General features: G+C 48.0%; 4 protein-coding genes across 6 annotated transcripts; 1 reads left to right on the plus strand and 3 right to left on the minus strand.

Annotated features, from left to right (window-relative positions):
- Nucleotides 1–173: 173 nt before the first annotated feature.
- On the minus strand, nt 174–3,112 carry Cht2 (Chitinase 2). Of its 3 annotated transcripts, none has more exons than XM_017234616.3 (5): nt 2,969–3,112; nt 1,769–1,868; nt 1,528–1,692; nt 963–1,468; nt 174–908 (listed from the first exon to the last, which is right to left on the minus strand). In XM_017234616.3, exons 2-5 carry the CDS (start codon nt 1,851–1,853, stop codon nt 228–230), a joined length of 1,437 nt encoding a protein of 478 aa, XP_017090105.2. In that variant the 5' UTR covers nt 1,854–1,868; nt 2,969–3,112; the 3' UTR covers nt 174–227. The 3 variants fall into 3 exon arrangements, with proteins under 3 accessions (XP_017090105.2, XP_070136009.1, XP_070136008.1); XM_070279908.1 differs by lacking the exon at nt 2,969–3,112 and adding an exon at nt 2,866–2,949; XM_070279907.1 differs by lacking the exon at nt 2,969–3,112 and adding an exon at nt 2,704–2,772.
- Nucleotides 3,113–3,530: 418 nt separating this feature from the next.
- LOC108120852 (DDB1- and CUL4-associated factor 8) lies at nt 3,531–6,761 on the plus strand. Its single transcript, XM_070279877.1, has 6 exons — nt 3,531–3,904; nt 3,974–4,610; nt 4,663–5,502; nt 5,576–5,718; nt 5,776–6,016; nt 6,072–6,761. Exons 1-6 carry the CDS (start codon nt 3,786–3,788, stop codon nt 6,429–6,431), a joined length of 2,340 nt encoding a protein of 779 aa, XP_070135978.1. The 5' UTR covers nt 3,531–3,785; the 3' UTR covers nt 6,432–6,761.
- Nucleotides 6,762–8,270: 1,509 nt separating this feature from the next.
- Dhc62B (Dynein heavy chain at 62B) lies at nt 8,271–20,913 on the minus strand. Its single transcript, XM_017234620.3, has 8 exons — nt 18,845–20,913; nt 15,942–18,792; nt 15,562–15,876; nt 15,254–15,496; nt 14,105–15,196; nt 10,272–14,049; nt 9,885–10,204; nt 8,271–9,823 (listed from the first exon to the last, which is right to left on the minus strand). The coding sequence occupies exons 1-8, from the start codon at nt 20,911–20,913 to the stop codon at nt 8,594–8,596; spliced, it is 11,898 nt and encodes a 3,965-aa protein (XP_017090109.2). The 3' UTR covers nt 8,271–8,593.
- Nucleotides 20,914–21,908: 995 nt separating this feature from the next.
- Nucleotides 21,909–24,390, minus strand: LOC108120858 (ankyrin-3). The gene is made up of 3 exons (XM_017234698.3): nt 23,229–24,390; nt 22,731–23,167; nt 21,909–22,676 (listed from the first exon to the last, which is right to left on the minus strand). The coding sequence occupies exons 1-3, from the start codon at nt 24,037–24,039 to the stop codon at nt 21,909–21,911; spliced, it is 2,016 nt and encodes a 671-aa protein (XP_017090187.1). The 5' UTR covers nt 24,040–24,390.
- Nucleotides 24,391–24,500: the final 110 nt, after the last annotated feature.

The raw sequence follows: 24,500 nt of genomic DNA on the forward strand, positions 1-24,500 counted from the left end.
GCGTATACACACATCCATATACACTATAAATATATATATATATATATTAGTTAGTTAAATGTTAGAGCGCCAGTTAAATTTATTAAAGAAGTACACCAAGTATAACCAAAACATTTTAAAAGAAATCCACATTGCTTTTATATCGGGAGGGTAGAGATGAAAGATACACTCTCTTGTGTTTAAAAGTAAGATTTATTATTTAATGACTACCTAAACAAGGTGATTACTTAGAATAACGACCCCACCCCTCGCAGCATAACAACGGAGATGAGTCCCAGGCCCAGGCTTACTACGGTAGCGGCAGAATTCTTTCTGTCTGCCATGCTGCCGTGGGGAATCTCGTTTTCTGAGTTATCAGGTGGCACCTCCGGAGTGGCTAGCTCCTCCACAGCCAGAAGCGTGGCCTCGTTTATTGTTCTTAGCAGGGGATAGCTCCGACTCAGCCTTTTTGGAGCGGAGACAACCTTCTTAAAGTCCTCATAGGTATCAACGTCCAAGTCGCAGATGCCTAGGAAGTCATCCGTATCCACAGACCACACCATTACACCTGCCAACCGCTTGGACATGGCGAAAAGGACCTTGTTGGCAATGGAACGCGAACTGTCGTAAGTCACCACGCTGATCTCCTGTGTGAACACGTTTCTCTCCGACCTGGCCAGAACCTGACTGGTTTGGGGGTCCCACTGCCTTTCCCAACCCGACGTTCGGTTGCTCAGCGTAGCGCAGATCTCGTTGTAGCCCAGGAACCCGTCCTCCCGGGTGAAGGGACCCTTAAATCCGGCTCCGTCGCTGGCATCGTTCAAGTTTCCGTTCGCCAGCGTCTTGAAGGTGCGCCCATAAAACGGCAGTCCCAGCACCAGCTTGGAAGGCGGAGCTCCCAGCTTCAATAGGTAGTCGATAGAAAATTGCTGGGAGAAGACGGATATTAGAATTTTGAAACAATAAACATCTAGTCGACTCACCACACTCAGAGGATCCTCTCCAGAAGTCGTCAGCGGGGCATTGTACCCCACCTTGTGGTCCCAGCTGCCGTGGTAATCGTAGCACATGATGTGTAGGAAGTCCAGGTACCGCGATATCTGCCGGACATCGTACGCCTCATCAATTACTTTCTTGGCTGCCCCGATAGCGGAGGTCAGGAGAAGACCGTACTGGTCGAACTCCTCCCGCAGCTCCTTTGTCAGTGCCACAAAGTTCTCTCGGTCCGCGGGCTTGCCGCCCCTCTGTGTGGGATATTCCCAGTCCAGATCCAAGCCGTCGAAGTCATACTTCCGCACGAAGCTTGACACCTGTTTGACGAATCTGCCGCGCAGGAGATCATTCGAGACCAGGGTGGAGTAGTTGGCAGAGCCCTCGTTCCAGCCGCCAATCGCCAAGCTGACCTTCAGATGCGGATGGCTGCGCTTCAGGCCGGTCAGCTGCTCGTAGCCACCCTTGCCGTACTGCTCCTTGAGGTCCTGCCAAGGATCTAAAGGGGAAAGCTGGTCATGTAACAGAAAGGGAGTCTTTAAATTTGCATAAACTCACCCAGGGATTTTATGGCTGCCTGGGCGATATCCAGGCCCGCAAAAGCGTACACCACATGGGTGCACAAGTTGGGATCGAAGTTGTTTATGGCATAGGCGCCCTGCTCCGGCCTGTAAACCGCCCAGGTGGAAATATAGCAAACTACCACCTTGTCGTGTGCAGGTCCTATGAGTGAACAACAACCAGAATTAGCCACCCCTTGCGGTTAGCCTTTCCATGAGCCATCTGGCTTCTTTCTTACCTGTCTTGGCGACCACCGAAGCCCCCCAGGTGCCCAGGAAAACGAGCAGCCAGAGCTGCGTTGCTTCTCCCCATACCATCTTCATTGCTGCGTTCCGTTCCTGAAGAAAAAAAACAAACGCAATTGAGTTAAATGCTTTGCGGGTTGACTCTCAACTATGTTGTGACAATTTCAATTCGACGCAATTGGCACTTTAATTAAACTGGAAAAGTGAAAGGCAGAAAAATCTACCCAGAAATGCGGGAAAAACATACAAGAGAGAATCTTATGCTCACTCAATGAATCACAAACAATGTCCATTTGTAAACACTAATTTCAGTGAGTCAGAAGAATGTATCTTAAGATCGAAATGAAGTCAAATGTAATCAAAGACGTCGCTTTGTTCCCCCGTTCTGGGGTATTTGGCAATTTGGCGCGGGGAAGCGGTCTTCGGTCTGTCGAACCTGATTCTCAACTTTCGCCTGGATGCCCTTAAAAAGCTGACCAGTGGGAATAGCGATCTTGGGTGCAACGCCAAGCAGAACTTGCAGCCGTGAATCATGCCACCAGCGAGTTTTTGATACCGGCGAGGGGGAAGACAGGTTCACCTTGATGATGAAGTCGCTGATAAAAAAAAATGGCACGAAAAGGCACTCTAAAAAATGTAATATTTTTCGAGGCGGAAAATAGGTGTGCGCTCCCGAAAAAAATGATGGAAAACAAAGCATAAAGTGGTTTCACTTTCCGGCTATTTTACATTTTTTGCTTCCACTAAACTTTTGCATATTAATTTGTTTCTTTTCTGCTCTTTGTTTGTCCCAGCCGCTGGCAAACCGGAATCTGGCGTTCATCACGAGTTAGGACCCGCCAAACTTGTGAGAAAACAAATATCACTAAAAAATTGTTGGTCTGTAACGAAATCGAGAGGAAAAAACCAGGTCGTAATCCAAGAATACGTCTGTTGGGTGGGTATGAACTCCAAATCCGTCAAAGTTTTGTGGGCTACGCATGCGCAGTAGAGGAAGTGGAAAGCCAATTAGCGTTCATGTGGCATATACGTATTTATATTTAAGTAGGTTTCACTATGAGGAGCCCCAGTGTAACTCCAAAACAAGTACATTCACTGAGGAGGCAGTTTGTCGGTAGGGCGTATCTACTCCAGTGACGACGTGCTCTGCGTATCCAATCGCTTCACAGTCTTGTATTCTCCGCGATACGTACTATGTATATCTCAGGTTTATGGCCGAACGTATTAAACTGCCTTTTTCGACCGGTTCCACTCGCGGCCGAAACTTCGTACCGTCTTCGCCGCCAGCCAACTTATAAATGAACCAAGTCTAGAGCCAGACATGTAGAGCTACTCAAGCATGTCTGAGGCCCATGGTGTTTTGGAAGTGGAAACATAAAAATTTTTGAAGACTGGCGGATTTATTAGTATAATGTTACTAATGTTTGTATTAGTTATATATTAATACGCCATTTTATTTCATTACAATTTATTTAAAACTTATTTCGAATTTTTAACCGAATAATCAGAGAATTATATTTGAAAAAACTTTAAGCAAAGTTTATTTTGAATCGCAGCGAACAAACAAATTTTATTGTATCTGAGTAAAAACATCTTATATTAAAAATTTAATAACGTCATTAAAAACATCCATTTAAATTTTAAAATATTTTTAAATAAATTTAAGCGTGTTCCAACACTAGTTTGATTTTTCACTTTTGTGACTAACCAAAGCAGGCTGTTAAGATGACTAAAAGTAGCTCGAATATCATTACAAAATAAATTGTCATAATAATTTTTTGACTTTGCGAGCTCAAAATTTTTCTAACGCTGTTCGCCGTAGGCGTTCAAATTCTACCAAAAACGCGCCAAAGCTATCGGTCTATCGACGATAAGAGCAAAAGTTCCATCTCCTGCCATCTAACTAACGTAAACAAGCGCAAAAGGGAAAATCTGGAAATCTATCTAGGCAGAGTCGGCAAATAGAAGGAACTAAGGCTCTATATATCTCGGCTGGTGGCTCCACTTAATATGGACGTGGATGAGGAGAAAGCAGACGGAAGGACGTCTTCCGCCTGCAAAAGACAGAAACGTAATGATTCTCTGGATTCCGGAGATTCCGGTGGACTTGGAGAGTCCATTCAGGTTGGGTAAGTGGGTGCTGTTAAGTAAGCCCTGAGCCTTAAATAAAAGATTGATTTTTTCCCTTGGGGGGCCAGCGTGGAGAAAAGTGCCAGTGCGAACGAGAGTCCGATTAGTACCACTACAGTCGCAAGCACTGCCAGCAACAATAACAACGGTGAGGGGAAACCTATGGAGAAAGAAAACCTGTCAGATGCGGTTGAGAAAGAAAACCCGCCTGGTGATGCTCAGGAAATTGGACCAGAAGAGCAAGACCATCAGCAGGTCCCATCCCTTCTAGAGTGTCAGCTGTCTCCCGAGTCTGCCAGCGCTGTTTTAGCTAACACCCAAAAGAGTCACTCCCCCAGCACTAGCAATGCCATTGATAGCGATGATGAGGTGAATGACGATGCGGTCGAGCCGCCAGCAGAACCACCACTGCTCCTCCTATCGGATGAGCAGTTCATGCCACCACGCCTTATACGACGCTCTAGGTTTAATTTCGAAGTCGTGGGCTCGTTGACCGACTCAGACACAAACTCTAGCTGGGAGACCCAAAGAAATGACAGTGACCACGGAGAAGCCGCCGTTGCCGGGGAGGCCGTAGATCCGATGGACCAGGAGCAGGAACCGCAACAGGAAGTTCCAGCTCTGTTCAATTCCTCATCCGATGATAGCTCGTCCACCCACAGCGACCCTTTCCCCACATATTCCAGCGATCTGTCTTCGACTGAGGTGAATTCAACTAAAGTTTTGACCATACCGGTTAACAAATATTAATTTTCAGGATGATGACGACGGACATGAAGGGGAACATGAACACTTCGATGCAAACCAACAGCTAAATATTGAAAATTCTGTATCAGAAGTCATGTGCAAGTGCAAACCGGTATACACCTGGAACTGCGCCCAGGAATTAATGCATCGGGAGAACAACATTACCAATCGTATTGATTGGCGCGGTGGTCATACCTCAGTGGAAAGCTTTGGACGCGGATACTATGCCTCACGGCAAATGGTGGAACAGTTAACACAACTGAGCTCCCTAAGCCAGCACTCGGGCTGCGTTAACTGCCTGAATTTCAACCGCTCGGGGGACTTGATCTGCTCAGGGTCCGATGACCTCAAAATAATCGTATGGGACTGGGCGAATGACAAGGCGGTGCACAGCTTTCGCTCCGGCCACAACATGAATATCTTCCAGGCCAAGTTTATTGATAGTGTGGGGTGTTTGGACATTGTGACAGCCAGCCGAGATGGGCAAGTGCGACGAGCCGTTATACCGCCTTCTGGTGGTACCACCAAACCCACTCGCCTGTACTCTCATGTCGATTCGGTACACAAGATCGTAGTAGTGCCCCATAGCCGACATGAAGTGATGAGCGCTGGTGAAGATGCGGCTGTTAAACATTATGATCTGCGTTGCAGTACTACTTCCTCCACAATGCTGCGCGTTGTGACGCAGGAACGGAACGAAAGAAGCCGACGAGTGCGCCTGTTTAGCATTGCGCATCATCCATTTGCACCGGAATTCATGGTTAGCGGATCGGATGAAAAGTTGCGGGTCTACGACAAGCGGAAGTTGACCGAGACCGTTCATGAGATGACTCCGCGCGAAGTAACGGATGTGAGCATGCGATTCCGCGCCCAAGCCCAAACACTTTAATCTCTGTTCTCCCCTTCTTCCATCCCGTGCCCAGACCAAGATAACCCAGATCACCTGTGCAGTTTACAACTACAGCGGAAGCGAGATTCTGGCCTCCTACAGCGATGATTGGATCTATCTGTTCGATAGCCGCAACTACACGGATGGCGAAACCCTGCACAGCTACAAGGGACACGTGTAAGGCAAATTCACAAAAGTTCAGCCTTCTACTAATATAGTACTTTGGTCGTTTAGTAACAGCCGCACCATCAAGGGTGTGAACTTTTTCGGACCGAGATCGGAGTACATCGTTAGTGGCAGCGACTGCGGCAACATTTTTCTTTGGGATAAGAACACGGAAGCGATTATTAATTTCATGAAGGGCGATCACGCTGGAGTGGTCAACTGTCTGGAGCCGCACCCCTGGATGCCGGTTCTGGCCACCTCAGGCTTGGAACACGATGTTAAAATTTGGGCTCCTAACGGTTCCGAAGAGGTAAGTCTAATCAGTAATTTAGTGCTTACCTTTACACCATTTGGTTTCTTCACAGAAAACACCCAAAGCGGAAATCCTTAGGAAGACCCTGAAGCGGAACTTTGAGAGAAACATTAATGACACTGAGAACTTTGATATTAATCAGTTCCAGAATTTTATACGCCATTTTATTAGCTCTCCAGTATCCCGAGAAAGCCGTTATCGTAATGTTCGCCTTCCGCGGGTTGCTAACCGAACGACCGCAGCTGGGAGAGCTCACCTGGCACGCCATCGAAGGGGCAGCAGCAGCACTAGTTCCACACCATCACCAGTGTCCAATGCCACCAGTCAGCGGCGCAGCAGCGACAGCTCTAACGACACTAATGAGGGCGATGCTGCGGCGGCTTTGGACACCCTACCTTGCCGCACGCAGTAAGTGAGACGCATCCCAAGCCCCCGGCTCCGGAGGGGCTTCCAAATTTGAGTCCCGGGCCAATCAATTGATTTCAGAGAGCCCAGCGTTTCTGAAGCTGTGAATTTGCAAATCGTAACCATTAAGTGCGCATAATATAATTTTAAATTTGTATTTTTCTTTAACAGAGTTTAAACAAACCATTCTCACTTATAAGAAATCTGTTGGGAAATGTGATTTTATGTAAAATACAACTAATTGGAAATTTCTCAAATAAATCCATGAAGGAATAATGTATGGTTTTATAAAGGCCAATACAGATTTTATATCATTGAAAATACCCTGTAATGTAAATATATGTATTATTATATTGCAGAATTTCCTGAGTACGGTCTATAAGGCAGGTTTTTATTGAATATGATAAAATCTGGAGTTCCAAAATCGGGATGGTATAACGTTTTGAAATCGGCCAAATATTAGCCGAGCAATGAACATTTTTCTTTCATGAAGTTACAAAAATCGGAACAACGATTTCTACATTATTTAATCGACCAAATTTTAGAATTTTTATTCACCTTTTTGCGTATATTTTATCTATTCGGCAACCGATTTAAAAACGGAATCCCTTTTATTTATCAGAGAACCCATCTGCTTCAATCAATATCAAAAGTTTCAAAAATCAAGCAAACTAATTTTTTCCAAATTTTTTGCCAAAAATCAAAGGGGTACCCCTTACAAAAATTACGAAAAATTGTTCAAAATTTTTATAGCCAGGTTTTAATTTGACGTGATAGTATTTTGAGTTCCAAAATTGGGAAGGTATGACATTTTGAAATCGGCCAAATATTAGCCGAGTAATGAACATTTTTCTTTCATGAAGTTACAAAAATCGGAACAACGATTTCGACATTATTTATTCGACAAAATTTTAGAATTTTTATTCACCTTTTTGCGAATATTTTATCTATTTGGCAACCGATTTAAAAACGGAATCCCTTTTACTTATCAAAGAACTCATCTTCTTCAATCTGCATCAAAAGATTTCCAGAATCAAGCAAACTAATTTTTTCGATTCATTCATTTTTTTATTCTTTGTGATTATGATCTTATATATATATGGTTTGATCTGCCGATAAGGTAATTTATAATTAACTCCTGAATGCGAAAAAACTTTTTTTCCTGTATTTTTCCAAAAACAATATCCCCAATATAAAAGACAAAGTGTCCTTCAAAACCATTTAAGGGGAGGGTAAGGTATTAAATTTTTTTTTTCCCCATTTTTTTTTATTTTTTAAATTGAATGCATATCTGAAGAATATTGTGTCAAAATTTCAAGTCAATTAAAGCAAAATTGACGAAGTTATTAGTTATTGACGAAGTTGCTTGCAAACGTTTTACACTGAATTTTGTTTTGTTTAAAACTTTAAAGCGTTATTCCCACAACTCACGTTTTCAAAGTCGGTGCCCCTCATAACATCAAAACTACTGCACCGATCCTTTTGAAATTTTAAACACTATTTCTGTACATATTTTACGAGGTAACGCTGTCGAGTTTTATTTTTTTTGTTCATAGTTTTGATTTCGCAATGACAAATTAACCTATTTTTTCCCAAAAAATTGAGTTTTTCACTTCAAAGTCTTCGAAAAAATTAAAAAATTGCAATTTTCAAAAAACCTTTACAGCGTTACCTGGGGCGAACTATTATCTAACGAATGAATTTTCATTTTTTGATTACAAATGATCCAGCACCGAGTTATGAGGGGCACCGCAATTCAACTTTTTTTGGCGACACGTCCGGACAACTGCTACCGTTGCCATATTTTTTAATATTTTTTTGTAAAAATTTTATTAAACATTCTTCTAATGTCATACTTTAATATACCGTTGGTTGAATAAATAAATTTTAACTGTGTCGTCAGGAAAAAAATCACAAAAACATGGCTTTTTTGGCATGATTTGACCTTACCCTCCCCTTAACCCTTAACCATTTAAAGCATACATACTACAACCATTGTTTTTTTAAGTTTTATGATATGGAGTGTTATTGTAACCTCCAAAGACGTTAATGCAATTGCAACCGAAATTGTTTTAAATCTCCAGAGGCTTCAAGAACAACCCACATCACATTTATCCAAAGATGGGTCATGGAAAAAGTAAACATGAAATTGTCTCCGAGAATCGGAGCTCAGTCGTTAGTCTGGCAGATGAGAGCCACGCTCCGCTTGACCCAATGGGAGGCTTTCACATGGGTGTTTAATAATAGCGGCACCACATAGTTCGTGGAATGCCCCGTGGTAGAGAGAGTTCCCTTTCGCTCACCGGTCTTGTAAAGTGGACAGCGATAGCGTGTTCCCTCAACCAGCTCCAAAATGGTACACGGTTTAAAATATATCACGGGCATTGCGTAAACCAAGATCTTAGGGAACTGTTCCACCAGGACACTATCGTTCCAATCCCAGCGAGCACCTTCTAAGTACAGGCCATTGCAGTAGACTCCGTCCTCTGGAGGCGCCGTCTTCGTCTCCACCTTCAGGACCACGTAGTCAAAGGTTAGAGTATCAATGGGAATTTTGTACTTTCTGGCGAAATTCTGCATGGCTCCAGTGAGGAAGGCCTGGGTGAAAAAGAATCCTGATAGCCAAAAGGTGGGTGGTTTCCCATGGTGGTGCCAATCATGAAGCCAATTGAGTCGCTTGTACAAATCCTGCACGTAGGACCCCAGTGGCTTCAAGCATGGATACGATTTCGACATCCATTTGGTCGGTATGCGATTAAACTTCATGGCTGTCATAACATTCTCCAGGTCCGGAGTCATTACAATAATACCCTTGATACCCATTGCCAAATCCCGGCAAGAGGCTCGAATCTCCTTCTGAAGCTTCAGGAAACGCTCCATTTCTTGCACCACCACTGTGTTCATGGATTCATTGTAATCCACCGGATACTTTTCAGCCGCTCCCTCGATGTCCATGTCCGGTGGCATTTCTTGCTCGATCTGCTTAATCGTGCCAAGAATGACCTGCTCCACACTCACACCGGCTCCCGAGGATCCGGCTGCCTCGCTTCCTAACAGCAAAATCATCGAGTCCAGCAGAGTTTTTGTGGTTTGCAGATCCCTCGTAATTCCAGAATTGGCGTGCAAGCCGTAGACCTCCGGTGGCGCCAAAGAGGGGATACTTTCGTCCAGGTAGCGAAGGATTTCACGGTGCTCAGTCTTCCGAGGTAGGATGTAACGGTCGTCAGCAGCGAACCTGTACTTGTTGTCTCCCACCACCTGGGCATTGCAGAAGTCCGCCAGGATAGTCACAATGGCACGTCTATCCCAGTTATCCGTCACTCTGCCACCGTAGTTGCACTCACTGGTGAGGTACGAGATCGCATCGTACGGAACATGCTCGTACTGGTTGAGCAGCATCTGTTACGGATTAAAATGGGTATTAATATTGTATCCTTCCTAATCTATCGCTTCTACTCACACTTAATTGGAGCACAGAAATCTGCAAGTCTGATTCGTTGAACCCGTAGGCAATGTTCCAGCCCAGTGGGCCGTACTTCCGCCGCTCCTGGACAACTGCGTGGAAGAAACAGATACCATAGAGTAACCTGGTAAAGGCACGGTCCTGCTTGGCACATCCTGTGTAGAACTCGTAGTCGTTAATGGGTTCCGAGTTGTAGGACCTCATCAGATTCTCCTTCAGACCCGTGGGAGGCTCGTTGGTCATTTTGACTCCGTTTTGTAGAATGGTAACCGGAAACTGGGGCGTCGGATAGGCAGTCAACCAGATGCGGAAGTTGGCTGAAAGGAATAGGAGAATATTACTTAGTACAGTGTACAATTTGGGTAAGGCATCATCTTCACTCACGTGTGGTGTTAAAGGTGTCCATATTTTCCCACATATACTCGAGGACTGGCATCCAGGAGGCAGCCAGATGGCAATTTTGAAGGCACACCCAATAGCCCATCTCCTGGGCATTTTTGATCAGAGCCGTGGCAATCGGTCCCTGACCCTGGCCCAGGGATATGCTCTGGAACGACTCCTCCTGACCCATCTTCTCGGCGAACGCCAGCAGAGAGCCCAAGGGATCTGCTCCTGGCGACAGAATGAACACCAGTGGAGTGAGGGCTGTCGAGTCCGCATACGACTTGGATATATCAAACTCTGGTGGTGTCACGTACTGCTCCCCAATGTTCCCGGCAATAAAGTTTCTCACGGCTAGAAAAACAGAGTCGGGTCGCAGGGCTTTCAAGACGATCATTTTCTCAAAGCCGGTGGTCTTGTCGTGCCACGGAGCCGGCAGGGGCTGTGACTCCGGGGAACCGTGGTCGTAGATCGCCTGCCACGCTGACAAGTTTTTACAGAAGTGGTCCGCAATGCCACGCAGCTCTTTCAGCTCCTCCAGTCGCAGGATATTCAGCCACACCGTCTCGGTAACCCAGCTAGGATCTGGATTGGGCGGAATATTTGTAGACTCCTTGGCGTTGGTGACCAGATGGGCAAAGTGTCGCATTTCCACCTGTCCCGTTCCAAGGAGGATGCGGGCTGTCAGGATAAAGGAGAACAACAACTTATCCTTCTCGAAAATGGAACGACAAACGTTGTTGTAAAGGTTCCGGGTGAAGCCATCGACCAGGAACTTGATGCGACGTGGAAGGTCCTTGGACTTGTTGGCCGTTTCAATAGAGTACATGTAGAGATTTATGTACCAGTTAAGGGAGAACTGATACATGGGATCTATGTTGGGCAGATCCGTAATGGAGTAGTATAGAATGGAGGAATGCACAGCCACGGGCTTGTAGTTCAGACGGAAGGTCTCGATCTTGGCCCCAGTCTCCTTGGCCGCCTCCTGCTTCTCCACAATGTCCTTGGACAGGCCTTTGGAGTCTGCGAGGATTTGAATGGCGCCCTCGTTTTCCAGGATGTCCCCGCCAGCGCTTAGGGTCTTGAGGATCATGTTCTCTGCGTCACGAAGAGCACCCTTGTTGGCGGCCGCCTCAGTTGTTAGCATGATGCGCAGCTCCTGGAGATCGGGTCGCTCCTTGGCCACCACAATGCTCAGCAGTTGGTCCATCAAGGCGTTCTGGGTCAGGGCAAAATTGATGACCGTAACCTTGTTGAAAGTTTCGGGAAGAAAGTGGGGGTTTCGCAGATTGCAGGTCATGTAGAGCCGGAAATTCGGGTTAACGGGCACCACAGCCTCTCCCAAGCTGATGTGCTTTATTCCGCCCTGCACGAAGGTTTGATGCATCAGAATCGGGTCGAGGGGCACTTCGAGTTCCTCTTGCACGTTTTCGATGATAACCGGCGTCCCATACTCGAGGGCCTCCGCGATGACCTTCATATAGTTCCCCTGGTTGAACTTGACGCAGTTCAGCCGGTTCTTGCGCTCCATATTTTTCAGCCAGTTGTTGGCTTGAGCTTGAGGATCGATGAACAGGCTGTACCGGCTGGAATTCGCCGATATGATTGCGTTCTCACTGGAGAACTCGTCGTTGGGCAATCCGTCTAGCTGCCAGTTCTGGATGGTCACCTCCAGGCCTAGGACATCGGTGATGGAATACTTCGCAGAACATGGAATTTTCAGTTCTGTGACCTTTTTAAACCAATCTTTGACGCATTCTGATCGGGCCTGGAGATTTACAGCGGAGAGATAGGCGATAATTCCACAGGATATGAGCACGTCGCCTGGAAGATGGTCAAACAGATCCTGCAGATCTTCGGCCGCCTTGTTCCAGCGGGACTTCTCGCCGCCCAGTCCTCCAATTAGAGCCTCCGCCCGGAGTAGCTTGTTTCGACAGCTCTCCGCGTGATCCTCCGTCTTCTTCATCTCCTCGTTGGCCTTGTCCAACTCGATGTTTAGTCGGGCCACCTTCTCCTCTAGTGCCAGGGCCAGGGCCCGCTTCTCCGCCAGGAACTCCATGGTGTCCGCATACTCCTTCTCCGCTCCGGCCAACTTGGCCTTTTTGGGCGCCACAACCTTCGCCACTTCGTCGTACATGTCCATGGCAATGATCCACTGGCACAACCCCTTGGCGGCACTGGAGGCCTTGGCCACCACAGCAGGATCGAAGTCCTTGTTGGGAATGAACTCTTTGCGAATACGCTTTATAATGTCCGCCGGAATGTTGTCCTTGTCAAACTCCTTGAGGGCTGGCAGAAAATTCATCTCACCCAGGAGCCGCTTGCTTGGACCCCAGTAGTCTTGGACCATCTTGCCGGAGCCAGGGTCCGGAACACGATCCGGTGGAATATTCTTAATTACGCAGACGGCGGCCATTACTAGCTTTATTACGGGCGGCGGATTCTTCATGGACTTTACCAACGTAATATCCGCCGGCTTGAGTGTATTTAAAGCCGCCAAGGCGTCCTCCAGCACAGGAATGGCCTTTGCCAAATCTCGTTCGCAGTCCTGCTTTAGAACCTGGGCGGCTTCAGCTTGTACGGAGGCCACCTCCTCGTCCCGCTTCACCTGCTCGGCGGCGGCGCTGGCAGCCAGCGTCTCTTTGTTGATTTCCAGCATCATTTTACGGGAGGCCTCCGCCAGGGCTAGCAGCTTCGGCTGCAGGGCATTCAGGTCTCGCTGCATAATGGAAATGGCAGCCGCTGCCTGGGCCAGAGTGTCAAGACCACCGATGTATCGCATCTTGGCCAACATAGTCTCGCTCTGCTTTTTGTAAATCAGGGTCTGGAACGAGCGGATTAGCTCAATGAAGGAGGCGTTTGTCTGGTAAATGTGGCGACCAGTCATCTGGCAGAACGCCCGCGTCGCCCGAGCCGCTGTGGTGTGGAAATATTGGCAGGTGTCCATGATGGCCATCTTGATGTCTTCATTCGGCACATTCACGTCCACCAGCGACATCTTGGCTATCATCTGGAGGGCCTCCTCTGGCCAGCTGTCGTACCAATCAATGGTGCAGCAGTTTACCAGCGACGGATACAGCCGCACCCGTGTCCGCAGAGCATCGCCGATGGGGGAGAAGCTCAAGACCATGTGCAGCTTCTGCTTACACCGGTCCACGAAAAAGGAAAATACCTGCAGTGGCGACACATCAATGTTCCGGTTTCCTCCTTGAGCTGCCAGCCGCACCATCTCCAGGACTTCCTGCTTCTCGTCTATTGGGAATATATTGGGCACTTCGCCTTGGTTGAGCAAGCAATCAATGTCCTGCAGGAAGAGCTCCATCTTGATCTGGTTCTCCGTTATTAGGAACGTGGTGTGCTTGTTCATTCCGCCAGCCTCCTTCAGGATTACCTTGATGTCGTCGTGCCAGTCGTTAGCGCCGTAGTTCTTGGTGATTTCCGGCTGGAAGAATGAAGTCTGCACCATGTTAGTGGCCAGTTTGGTCAGCGACTGTCGCCCCGATCCGCCCAAGCCGATCAGCAGGGCGCTGGCTCCCTGAATCGAGATGATCCTGCAGATCCGGTTCAAATGCTGGAGTGCAAACGTGAACAGGGTTATGTCCATTTTGGACCTGCGGGTCGAGTTGTAGTCTTCCAGACTGGCCAGAGACAATTTGAGGAAGACCTCTAAGCTGGGTACCTCCTCATAGCGCCGCTCATCTGGCACGCTGTCCTCGTCGAAATACACTCCGAAAAATACGTTGCTAGCCACCTCCATAGTGAACGCCATCTCGTCCCTGACCTAGGATGGATTGGAGTTTTTATAGGTACACTGTTGTTATTTAATTTGTACTTACCTGGACACAGTATTTTTCAAAGACGCTCTCCACCTTGTCCTTAAAGTTACTTCTGAGGCACTCGTTCAGCTTGTCAAACATCCACTGACGGTCCACGTCATCCACCAAACGGTCATAGAAGACTCTCATGGCCTCGTGGTACCACACCCTTACAAAGATCTTCTTATCGTTGACAGACTCCTTCCTGACGAGGGTGCAGCCGGTTACGACGCGGGAAATGTCTCGCAGGTTGAAGATGTAATGAGACTTGGCGGGTGTAGCTCGGATCTCCGACTGAACACTCTTGTATATGCTCTGGGTGGCACTCACAATCTGGTTGGTAACCACAAACACATCCTGGCCGTGCCCGGCCCGCCGGAATCCATTCAACGCCACATTAAGGAATATCCTGAACATGCTGTCCTCACTGAACGTATTGATGGAGTAAACGCTGAAGTGATTCAAGAACCTCGCGTACACATCCTGACGACTTCCTCCGGGCAAGCCACAGGCTGCCATTATCAGGACATCGTGGATGTAGATCTTGGAGCTGTCTTTGAGATCGTAGACGTGCCCGTAATCAAACAACTGGCGAAGAAGCTCCAGCGGAGGCTGGGCGCCGTACACCTCCTTGACGGGCATATTCATATCATCAACGAAGAGCACACTCTGCATCCCCTTTGGAGGGCCGTAGATACCCCTCTTCCACTTCTGTAGCTTGGTGATCAGCAGCTCCTGACACTGGTTGGCCGAGATCATCACAGTAAATGTGATGAATCCGGATTCGTAGACATTCTTGTCCAGCTTGTTCATCAGATAGTTCTGAATGTATACAGTCTTTCCAGTTCCCGTTGGCCCAACCAGGAGCATACGTTTCTTATGCTCCACATGCATCTTTAGGAGATGGACGTAGCGAGCAGTATCCACTGTGGGCACAATTACACCCGTCTTGGTCTCCTCCACGTCCATGCGCTTGGCCAGATCCGGCCAGTAGCGCCAGGCCCCGCGTTGCTTGTATTGGAAGACATAGTCCACCAGAAGGCCTTCGGTAGGCGGACTAATCTCCATTTTTCCCAAAGGTTCCGGCAGAATCTGGTCATTGTTTTCCCACAGCTAGCGATGGAGAGAATAGATTAGTTTTTTAATCCAAGAGCTATTCCCCACACATACCTTTCTCAAAAAAGCATCAAATTTTTCGCGGGAGTTGGTGTCCAGCACTCCACCTACTCCCCATACCAGAGCAAAAAGAATAGCTGCTTGGAAATAGCTGATAATGTACTTCTGGTAATCCTCAGGGTTCTCCTCAATGGCCTCAGCAATCTGCATCCCGAAGAGTTCAAAGGTGGTCATCATGCAGTTGAACTCTCCCGGCTTAATGAACTGGCTGCAGAAACGTCTCACAAAAGTCTGACACTAAAACATAATTTAAAAAAACTAAAGTTTAAATATTATTTAAAAAAAAAGAAAACAGTACTTACCGGAGGCAAAAGCCACCCCAACAAAGCCATCACATAAGGCACATTCTCTTCATCCGCCCAGCGGGGATCTGCTTTCTTGAGCCAACTTTTGGCAAACACCTTCCATCCCAGAGTTGAGGGCTCCATGTAAATCATGCCGCACCGGGATACGGTAGCCGGGGATGCCTGCGCCAGATCCATTACCTCGAATACCATGGACATTTCATTGGTCATGGTGATGACTTCTCCGCTGGTCAGGCACAGCTTCTTGTTGTCATCAAGCACGGTATTCATGTTCTCAATCCAAACTGCATCCACCGGCCCATCGAATATGACCTAAAAAAAAATTGTATCCTTTTAGACTCAGATCAAATGAATTGTAAGGATTTTCAAATATTTACCCACTTCCTGTCCGGAGTGGGCGTCATGGCAAAATCTCGGAATATCTTGGCCACCAGGCCATCTGTCCACTCGTACGAGACGGGATCGAAGGAGCCGTACAACTGGTTCATGGTAATTGACTTGGGGTTCATGATGCCCATCTGTACATGCTGGAAGTAGTTGCTCTTCGACGGTGCCTTGATTTTCAACGCCGAAAGCACTTTGCTTAGAACCTGCAGTGTCTTCGACTTACCAGCCATAGGCTCTCCCACCAACATGAATCCGTGTCGCACTATGATCATCTCGTAGGTCTGAATCACCTTGACAAGGAAACTGGGTGCCGGTTCGAGGATCTCGTCCTTGCACACTCTCTTAAATTCGTTCTCGAAAAGGCTGTAGTCGATGTGGGGCAGCTTGATGCCCGGAAAGATGTCCGAGATTATGCCTTCGAACAAGGGAACGTCGAAGGACAAGAACTTTGGTAGATTTACATCGATCAAGCTGCGCAGCAACAGGATGTCCTCCACCTCGTCTGGGTACATCTTTTTTATGTTGCCGCAGGCAGACAAAACAGTTTTCACAGCTCGCATACCGTAATCATAGTGGTTCTGGGAGGACAACTGCTCCGAGCAGAGCCTGTAGGTGGTCACTATTTTCACGGCCAACTTACGGGCGTCCACAAAGCCGTACGAGTACAAGGATATCTCGCCAATCATTGCGTAGTCCGGCACCATCATGGCCACTGAGCGGAAAAGTACCTTCAGATTATCGGGCAGTTCGGATCGCCCGGCATAGCCGGGATTCATTGTGATGCACACATAGCAGGCAGGGTTAAGGGTCAGCTCAGTTCCCTCAAACATAAACTTGGCTACATTGCCGCGAACCGCCTGGATAATCAGAAGGATCTGTTGGGCCACCACCGACAACACCTCCAGCTCAATACGATTGAACTCATCGAAGCAGGCCCACGCTCCGCACGATGCCAATCCCTTAAAGAACTTGCCCATAGCCTTGTAGTCCAGACCATCCGAACAGTTAAACACTTTGCACTGAACGGCCAGTGCCTTGGCCAGATCTTTGGTGGTCTCTGTCTTGCCCGTTCCGGCCGGACCCTCCGGGGCGCCATTCAAATGCAATTGGTAGGCTCCGACCAGGGTGCGGTAGCATCGATCAGTGAGCGGAGTAATCACCAAGCGGTCGGAGTTACCCAAGTACTCGTTGGCGAACGGCACCGTGGCGTTGATGATCCTAACCCAGGTCTTTTCGTCCTCCCAATAGTATCGCATTTGGGCGAGCCATTGGAAGTCGAACTCGCTACTGATTTTCAGCCTTATGAGGTCCTCCGAAACGTCCTTGGCGTGGACATCGATTACAATCAGGGACTTGATGGTAATGCGGTTCAGATTACTGATCTTTGGAGATCGGACAAGTGTCACAATATCGTTTAGCTCCTTGGAGAGCTCCTGGAAGAAATTGTTCATGACGGTCATGTTGCCTCCAAAAGTACGCCGCAGGCAGCTGTGCACCCGGGAGGCCCAGTAGACTTGCGAGATGGCCAGCACCGTCATCTGCGGCCACTCCAAGACCCACTCGTGTCGCTTCACCTTGGGGTAGTGCGCAAAGGATAGCTCGTTCTGATAGCGAACTGCTTTCAGCATCTCGTCCTCCACCCCGATGAGCCACTTCTCCACACTTCCTCCGGCCGCAGCCGTGGACACCTGTTCCATGAATTCTATTTTCTCCTTATCACTGCTTATCATGGCGAGGACATTCTTGGCCACATCAAACTCTAGGCTGTTTATGCCTTCGAAGCACTTGCTCAGGTGAGGCAATACCCGTAGCGGATCCTTGGTCTCCGACAAAATCTCCAGCATTTCATCGTTCGCCAGAAAGAAGAACCGCGGAAAGAACAGGCGCTTCTTCTCCAGATAGTTACTCACACCAGTGGCTATGTCCTCCAGCAGTTCATTGGCCTTCTGAAGAGACTCCAGTAGGCCAGAGACAGGGGCCGTTTCCATGACCAAAGGCTGTCGCAGAACCAAGCCCATGTTCCTAGTGTAGGTCTGCTCCACAATGGTGAACAGGCGACCCTCCTCGGGCATTTGAGCCACAATGTCCTTGGAGGAGAAAATAGGGAGCAGGTATAGGTAGTTGGCCTGCACCTTTCCCCACTGATCTAGGGTCTCATTGACCCGCATAATCTTTTCGTACCAAGCACGCACCTCCTCCTCGCAGGGTTTCATAAACGCGGACCCCCGCATGGCCAGCGTCTTGAGGATGTGGTCATCCAGCAGGGCTTGTATGTCGTCCAAGCTGTTCAAGATCATTACGCCCGTCTCCTTGTAGGGGCCATAGGGAAAGACCTTGTTTTCCCACTCCTTAATCATCGCCTGAAGGGCATTCCACAGCTGCAACTCCTTGTTCGCTCCAATACTGATTATCTCGAATTGGTCAAGGATGGGGTCCAATCCGGAGTTAAGGATCTTGCGCAGAGTGGTCCCTGCATCAGGAGTGACATCGAATCCTGCGATCTCGGACATCTCCTTCCAGTGGCGCTTCCGCAGAGCAGGATTACACATGGTATTCACAATAAAAACTCCAGTGGTAAAGTCCTTGATCGACTGAATCATCGAGGTGCATAAACGCAGCGGGACAGGATGCTTGGCCGGGTCGGGATCCTCTGTTTGACCCTTGAACTTGCACACGGGATTATCGATCATATCCTGCTTGATTTTGACGCGATAGTACTTCTGGTTTTTCTGAAACTCCTTCAAATAGTTGTCTGTGGTGCCCTCCACAAACTTGGGCTCCAGATACTCGAAGGGCCCGTCGTTCCAGACGCTTAAGTAGCGCTGCCACTCTATACAGCATCTAGAGAGGATATAATAAGTATTTTTTACTGAACTCCCCGCAGGATACTCACTTCATAAGCTCGGCAAAAGGATAGACGAAAGTCTTGATCACTTCCAGAGTAGGATACTCCGTTTGAGCAATCTTAAAGAGCTTCTCCTCCTTGTTTATCCAGGCCACGTAGTCATCAAAAGTCTTGAGCTGGTCGATATAGTTTTGGAGCAGAATATAGCTGTCCCGAAACTTATCCGGACGACTCATGTCATCAATAACGGCCAATTTGGGCAGCAGCTCCTCAATGTCCACGTTTAGTTTCTTGATGACCTCCTGCAAGTGCTCCTCGAAGGTGAACTTGAACTGCTCCTGCTGCGACGCATTGTAATCGCATATTTCGTTAATGTCCTTGATCCAATTTATCGTCTTGATGGTCAGGTCGAAGTGGTACTTGGACATCTCTGTCAGCTCCACGATATTGGTGCCCACCTGCAGGCAGTACTGAATGCGGTCCGTCAGCTCCGCAATTTTTTCCTTTTTCACATTAATCATGTACTCGGCGCTTTCGATAAGCTCCTCTGTCGACTTGGGGATCTCCAGAGCCTTGTACTTAATCTTTTCAAACTCGTCGCAAATCTCCACCTCCGCCTTGATGTGTTCTCGAATGATAATAGTTGTTATCTCGTGAATGAGGTTCTCTGCCAGCGACCGGAGACCCATTATAGCCGGCTCATTATGGATTACGGCTTGCACAAAGTACTCCGTCCCGGGCTCGCTGCGCAGCATGTTGATAAACCCGTAGTACATGTCTATCCGGGCGAAGTACTCCTCGAACTGGTGGGGCTCCGACAGAAAAATGTTAAGGGCATCTCGCTCCTGCCACGAGTAAAGGGCATAGTACTTGGCCCGAAACTCATCGATGTACTGGATCACTTCCCCATACGTGCGCATTATTATATCCTGAACCTTATCGATCACGTCCTTCAGGAAATTCTCGTTCATCTCTATCTTGAGATAGTCGCTCACCTTGGCGTACATGGCCATCGATGTAAGGGTCTGTACCTGGGGCTGCAGTGGCTCCATTCGGTAACCAACCATAGAGATCTCCGTGGCGATTTCGGCAAAGGTGCGCAATATCGCCCACATGTTGGGTCGGGTGTCCAGATCCCCGGCAAACTCTGCCCACTCCAGAGTCAGGCGAAGCATCGGCATCGTCCTCGGATTGCCGCACATGCGGTACATTTCTTCGAAGGTGCGTATCTTCATGTTGGTCATTTCGCGGTTCATCAGCCCCTCTAGGGCGTTCCACGAACGCTTCCACACACTCATGGGCATCACCCGCTTCCTGATGAGCTTCCGCAGTATCAAAACCACCCTGGGATACCACGTCCAACGTAGGAAGGTGTTCACCTTGTCCAGCTGGGATTGAATGTATTTCCGGTAGAACTTATAGGACAGCGCTTCTCGGCCGCCCAGTCCAAGCTGCTGTTGTATAGCTCCCGTGGCCATAACGTAGTTGAAGATGCAGGCCAGGTTGGGCAGTTCCCCCACTGAAACATTTAGAACGGCACGCATAGGCAGCTGAAGGATGAGAAGCTTGCTGGCAATCTTGCGCCGATTCTCCAGAAAATTGGGATAGTTTTGGGTTTTTCCCGGTCGACGAAAGTGGAAATCCGCCCGTGGCAGTTCGAAGGTGGCGGGATCCTCGTCGGAGAATTCCGGGTGGCGGAGTATGTTCTTCATGCTATATACCTTCATCAGGCGATTGAACTCGGAGTGCACATCCTTCATGTAGGCCTTAACCAGTTCCGGGTACTTGGACTTCATCTGCTCGGAGACATAGCTGAGGATCTTGGCCTCGGTGCGGCGGAGCATAGGCGGCACCACTATCTTGCGCACCTCTCGTCGAAGGTTGTCCTCGTAGTGGGCTTGTGGCAAAAGGCGCATGTCCGGTTCCGGCTTCCATTGCTGTCGGGCTACCCGGACCTTTACGTCCGCCGCCTTCTGCTTGAGGAACTGGTAGTGACGCCGCTCGTGCACCTCGCTGATGCGGAACTTGAGCAGTGGGTTCTGCATATACGGCTCATTGTCGTACTTGGTGATGTCCGACGACGGCCGGTGCATCCGCTCCAACTTTCGGCTGTACATCCCGGCACCGTTGATGTCCGCTTGGGAGTTCTGGTCACTCCTTTTCTATAAAAAAAGTTTGTAATTCCCTCGGTTGCCTAGCCTCGTTGTTATTGTTGTTGTTCCCAAGGCAACTTGTGTTTGTTTTTCGTTTTTAAAAGTACAGTTCTCAAAGTCAGGAACGAGGATTCTTGAAAACTCAGGCCGGTTGGCTGACCTTTTGAAATTTTATTTGTATTTATTATTGATCGATAGCGTTATCAATTCGATTGAGAATGACATTACAGATACAGAGATTAACAACGGTTTAGCAACAATAATATAATCATAATAATAATAGTTACAATAATAATTACATAACATCTCGCTCATACGATTGCCGTCAAATGTACAATATTCTAAAACACCCGAAATGTTTTTTCAAAAAACAGCCTTAAGTTTATGATCTATAACTTATGTAGCATGAGATGTGACGAAGGAGAGGCAAGGGATCTTTAAAGGATATAAGGTGCAACAGCCGAGGGCGTGCTTACATACATATGTAGCTTATACAAAGCGCGTTAAAGATTACAAAGTTGTACGTATAGAAATACAAAACAGATGAGCGATCCTCCTCACAACAAATGTAGTTAATATATAGTAGATTTGTATCAAAGAAATTGCACGTGTTTGATTTGACAATATTTTCTTAAACCGTTTGCTTTGTTTGTGTGTGTTTCTGTTGAGTCTAGGTACTTTTAAGCGTTTCTATTTCTGTTACGGGCCTGTCCGGGACTTTCAGTTTAAGTCTAATATTTAATCCAACGATCCAATGAGTTTTTTCTTCTAAAGTTGCAATCCAGAACAGACCAGACGTAGCTACGTAGGGGTGTAGGCAAATACTAGAGCACTGAAAGGGGTTTCCCTGGTAAATATGCGTATTAAATTGTACAACATTAGTTGTGATTGATTCTCAAATTCGCTGCGGTTTGCGGTTGGGATTCATTGGTCGTTGGGCTTCACTACTCCACCACTCGCTACCGTTCGAACTGCAAGACGTAGTCCTTAAGCGGGCCGGGTAGGTTCAGGCGGTTTATGTTCTGGGCCAGCTTTCGATTCATCGCCTCATAGATGGCGAAGCGGGCCAGTTGCTTAAGGCTCCTGGGGCGGCGGTAGAGCGACGAGATCAGTGCTATGAGATGTTCCGTCTTTTTACTCGGCACCTGGGCCACGTAGAAGTTGTGCAGCGACTTAAGGCAGTTGAACAGTGGCTCGTGCTCCATGGTCAGATAAAACAAGTGGATCACTCGCTGGTAGGTTGCGTGAGGGTCTAGCAGGATGAACTCCTTTTTCGTTATCAAAATGATGTAGTAGAAAAGCAGGTAGCAGGAATTTGTGCGAAACGAGCTACGGAAAGTGGCCAGCTCGGTGGAAAATATCGCAATGGCGGGCGTGGTTTTGCCACTTAGCAAAATATTTGGATCAGCTCCGTACTGGATCAATGTAAGCGTTAGCTCGTAGACGCACTCCATATCGTGGCAAGTTCGCACATTCTGCACCATGTCCATCACCGCCTGCAGAATGTGTTGATATGTCTTGTTGCAGTCCAAGCCGTGTTGCAACAGCAACAGCAGGATGTTTTTGATGAAGTCGAAATTTGTACGCTTCTGAGTGTCGCAGTTCAACGTAAAATTCTCACTTACTGTGAACACGAGAACGTGGAGAGGCTTGAGGTTAGCGCGGTACGAGCAGTTTGGGTTCGCTCCATGTTGCAACAGCATTCGAATGCAATTTAAATAGCAAACCTGAAACAAAACCATTAATTTCTTTTATACTTTTTGTGTGTTTCATCTACACACCTTCATTGAGTGCGTAAAGTGATGCAGGTGATCCTTGTTAATTAGCGGAACCAGCAAAACCATGATCGGCACAGACCCATCCCGGCCAACTATATTCGGGTCGCCATCCTCCTTGATAAGCATGCTCAGCAGTTCGTAACAGACCTCCCAGTCCCGCAGGTGACGGAATACACAAGCCATGGCACTGTTTCCAGCTTGGTTGATCGACTGCTTGGCACCGTTTTGCAGCAAAAAGCGGACCAGATGCAGCACGTCCCACTTGCTCCACTTGTCATACCCGTACCGAGCCTCTTCCAGCGCATAGCGTACAATCAGGGCATGTAGCGGAGTGTTTCCTAGAGAGTCCGGTGCATTGATCAGCTCTTTGCAGCCTCGCTCCAGCAGTATACGGAGTGTGGCAAGTGTGTCCTCAGCTGACTTTCGAGCGGCAAATATAACTGAAAGGGAAATTGGGCTTTAGAAAAGACCATACTGAACTAGGTACGGAAGTATACTCACCCACATGCAGAAGAGTCATCTGTTGGGTGCAGGTGCGCACTGTGGTGACAGCACCCTGGTGGATGAGCAACTCGAGGAAGCGACCGTCATGGAGCACGGCATGATGGATCGGATAGTATTCGTCCATGATGAGATTGATCTCTTCAGAACGCGTAACAACCAGCTGCTGGACACAGTTCCAGGCTCCACGTTCACAAGCGAGATGTAACAACGGTTTTTTAACGCGGAATGGTATCCACGGCTCCTCCATTTTCTGGGTAAGCAGACTGAGAACGTTGTACTGGTCGCCATCGATGGCGTAGTAAAGGGCGTTTTGGAGCTTTGTGCTTAGGCGTTCACTAACATCGTCCACATTGTTGTGCCACTTGCCGCTCTCCTCACAGTTGCGGGTATGGGCGCCTGGAAAGCACATGCGTGTGTCCACATCAATGCGGGCACCGTGTCGCAGGAGGAGCTCCACACACTCCTCGTAGCCACGAAGCGTGGCAATGTGCAACGGTAGGGAACATGGCGAGCGGTTTACATCCGGACGGTGACGGTGCAGCAGCCATTTAGTGAGATCGATGTGATTGAGGCCGACACTGCGCTGCAGTATATTGTAGCCGTACTCGTCGTGGAGGGCCAGGATGTTCTCGTGCTTGGGTATCTGGATCAGCAGACTCTCAAGCGTCTGAATCGAGACCTTGGGATTGGCGCGCAGGATATCGAACAATGTTTGGATGGTTTCTTCGGTGGCCTTGGACACCTTCCCGTCGCGATGGGAGAGCAGGGCCGAGCCCGAACGAAACACCTGGCTTACGGAGCCACCCATTGTGAGATGGGATGGCTATCCCCAGAAGTCTTTCCTACGGCTAACACATGCTTCTCCCTTCGTTGCGACGCAGTTTCTACTAGGAGATCAATAAACAATGAAATGCGTAGCAGTCGCGAAACCGTAAAAATCAATAAGACCCCGAAAAAGTAGCCCAAATCACCAGCAATGAGACGCTTTAAGACGCGAGGCCGATCCACAGAGGATGGTCAGAGACTCCCTCATCACCTGGTTGGATTTACACACCAAATACATCGCCCCGGGGCATTCGGTACAGATTTTTCCTAATCGCAAATAAACTTCTTGCTGTGTCCGTCGCTCTTCCTCTTAATTTCCGATAGCAGTGTGTATAACAGCTGGGACCTATCGTCTATCGGAATCAGGGTACAGTGAAAACTGGACTCCGATAAACTTAGCAAGATTAACTTTTGCCATTGCTGGATTATTTTATAATTAGTTCT

The sequence above is a fragment of the Drosophila bipectinata genome, chromosome 3L (assembly GCF_030179905.1).
Source record: "Drosophila bipectinata strain 14024-0381.07 chromosome 3L, DbipHiC1v2, whole genome shotgun sequence".
Classification (NCBI taxonomy): Eukaryota; Metazoa; Arthropoda; class Insecta; order Diptera; family Drosophilidae; genus Drosophila; species Drosophila bipectinata.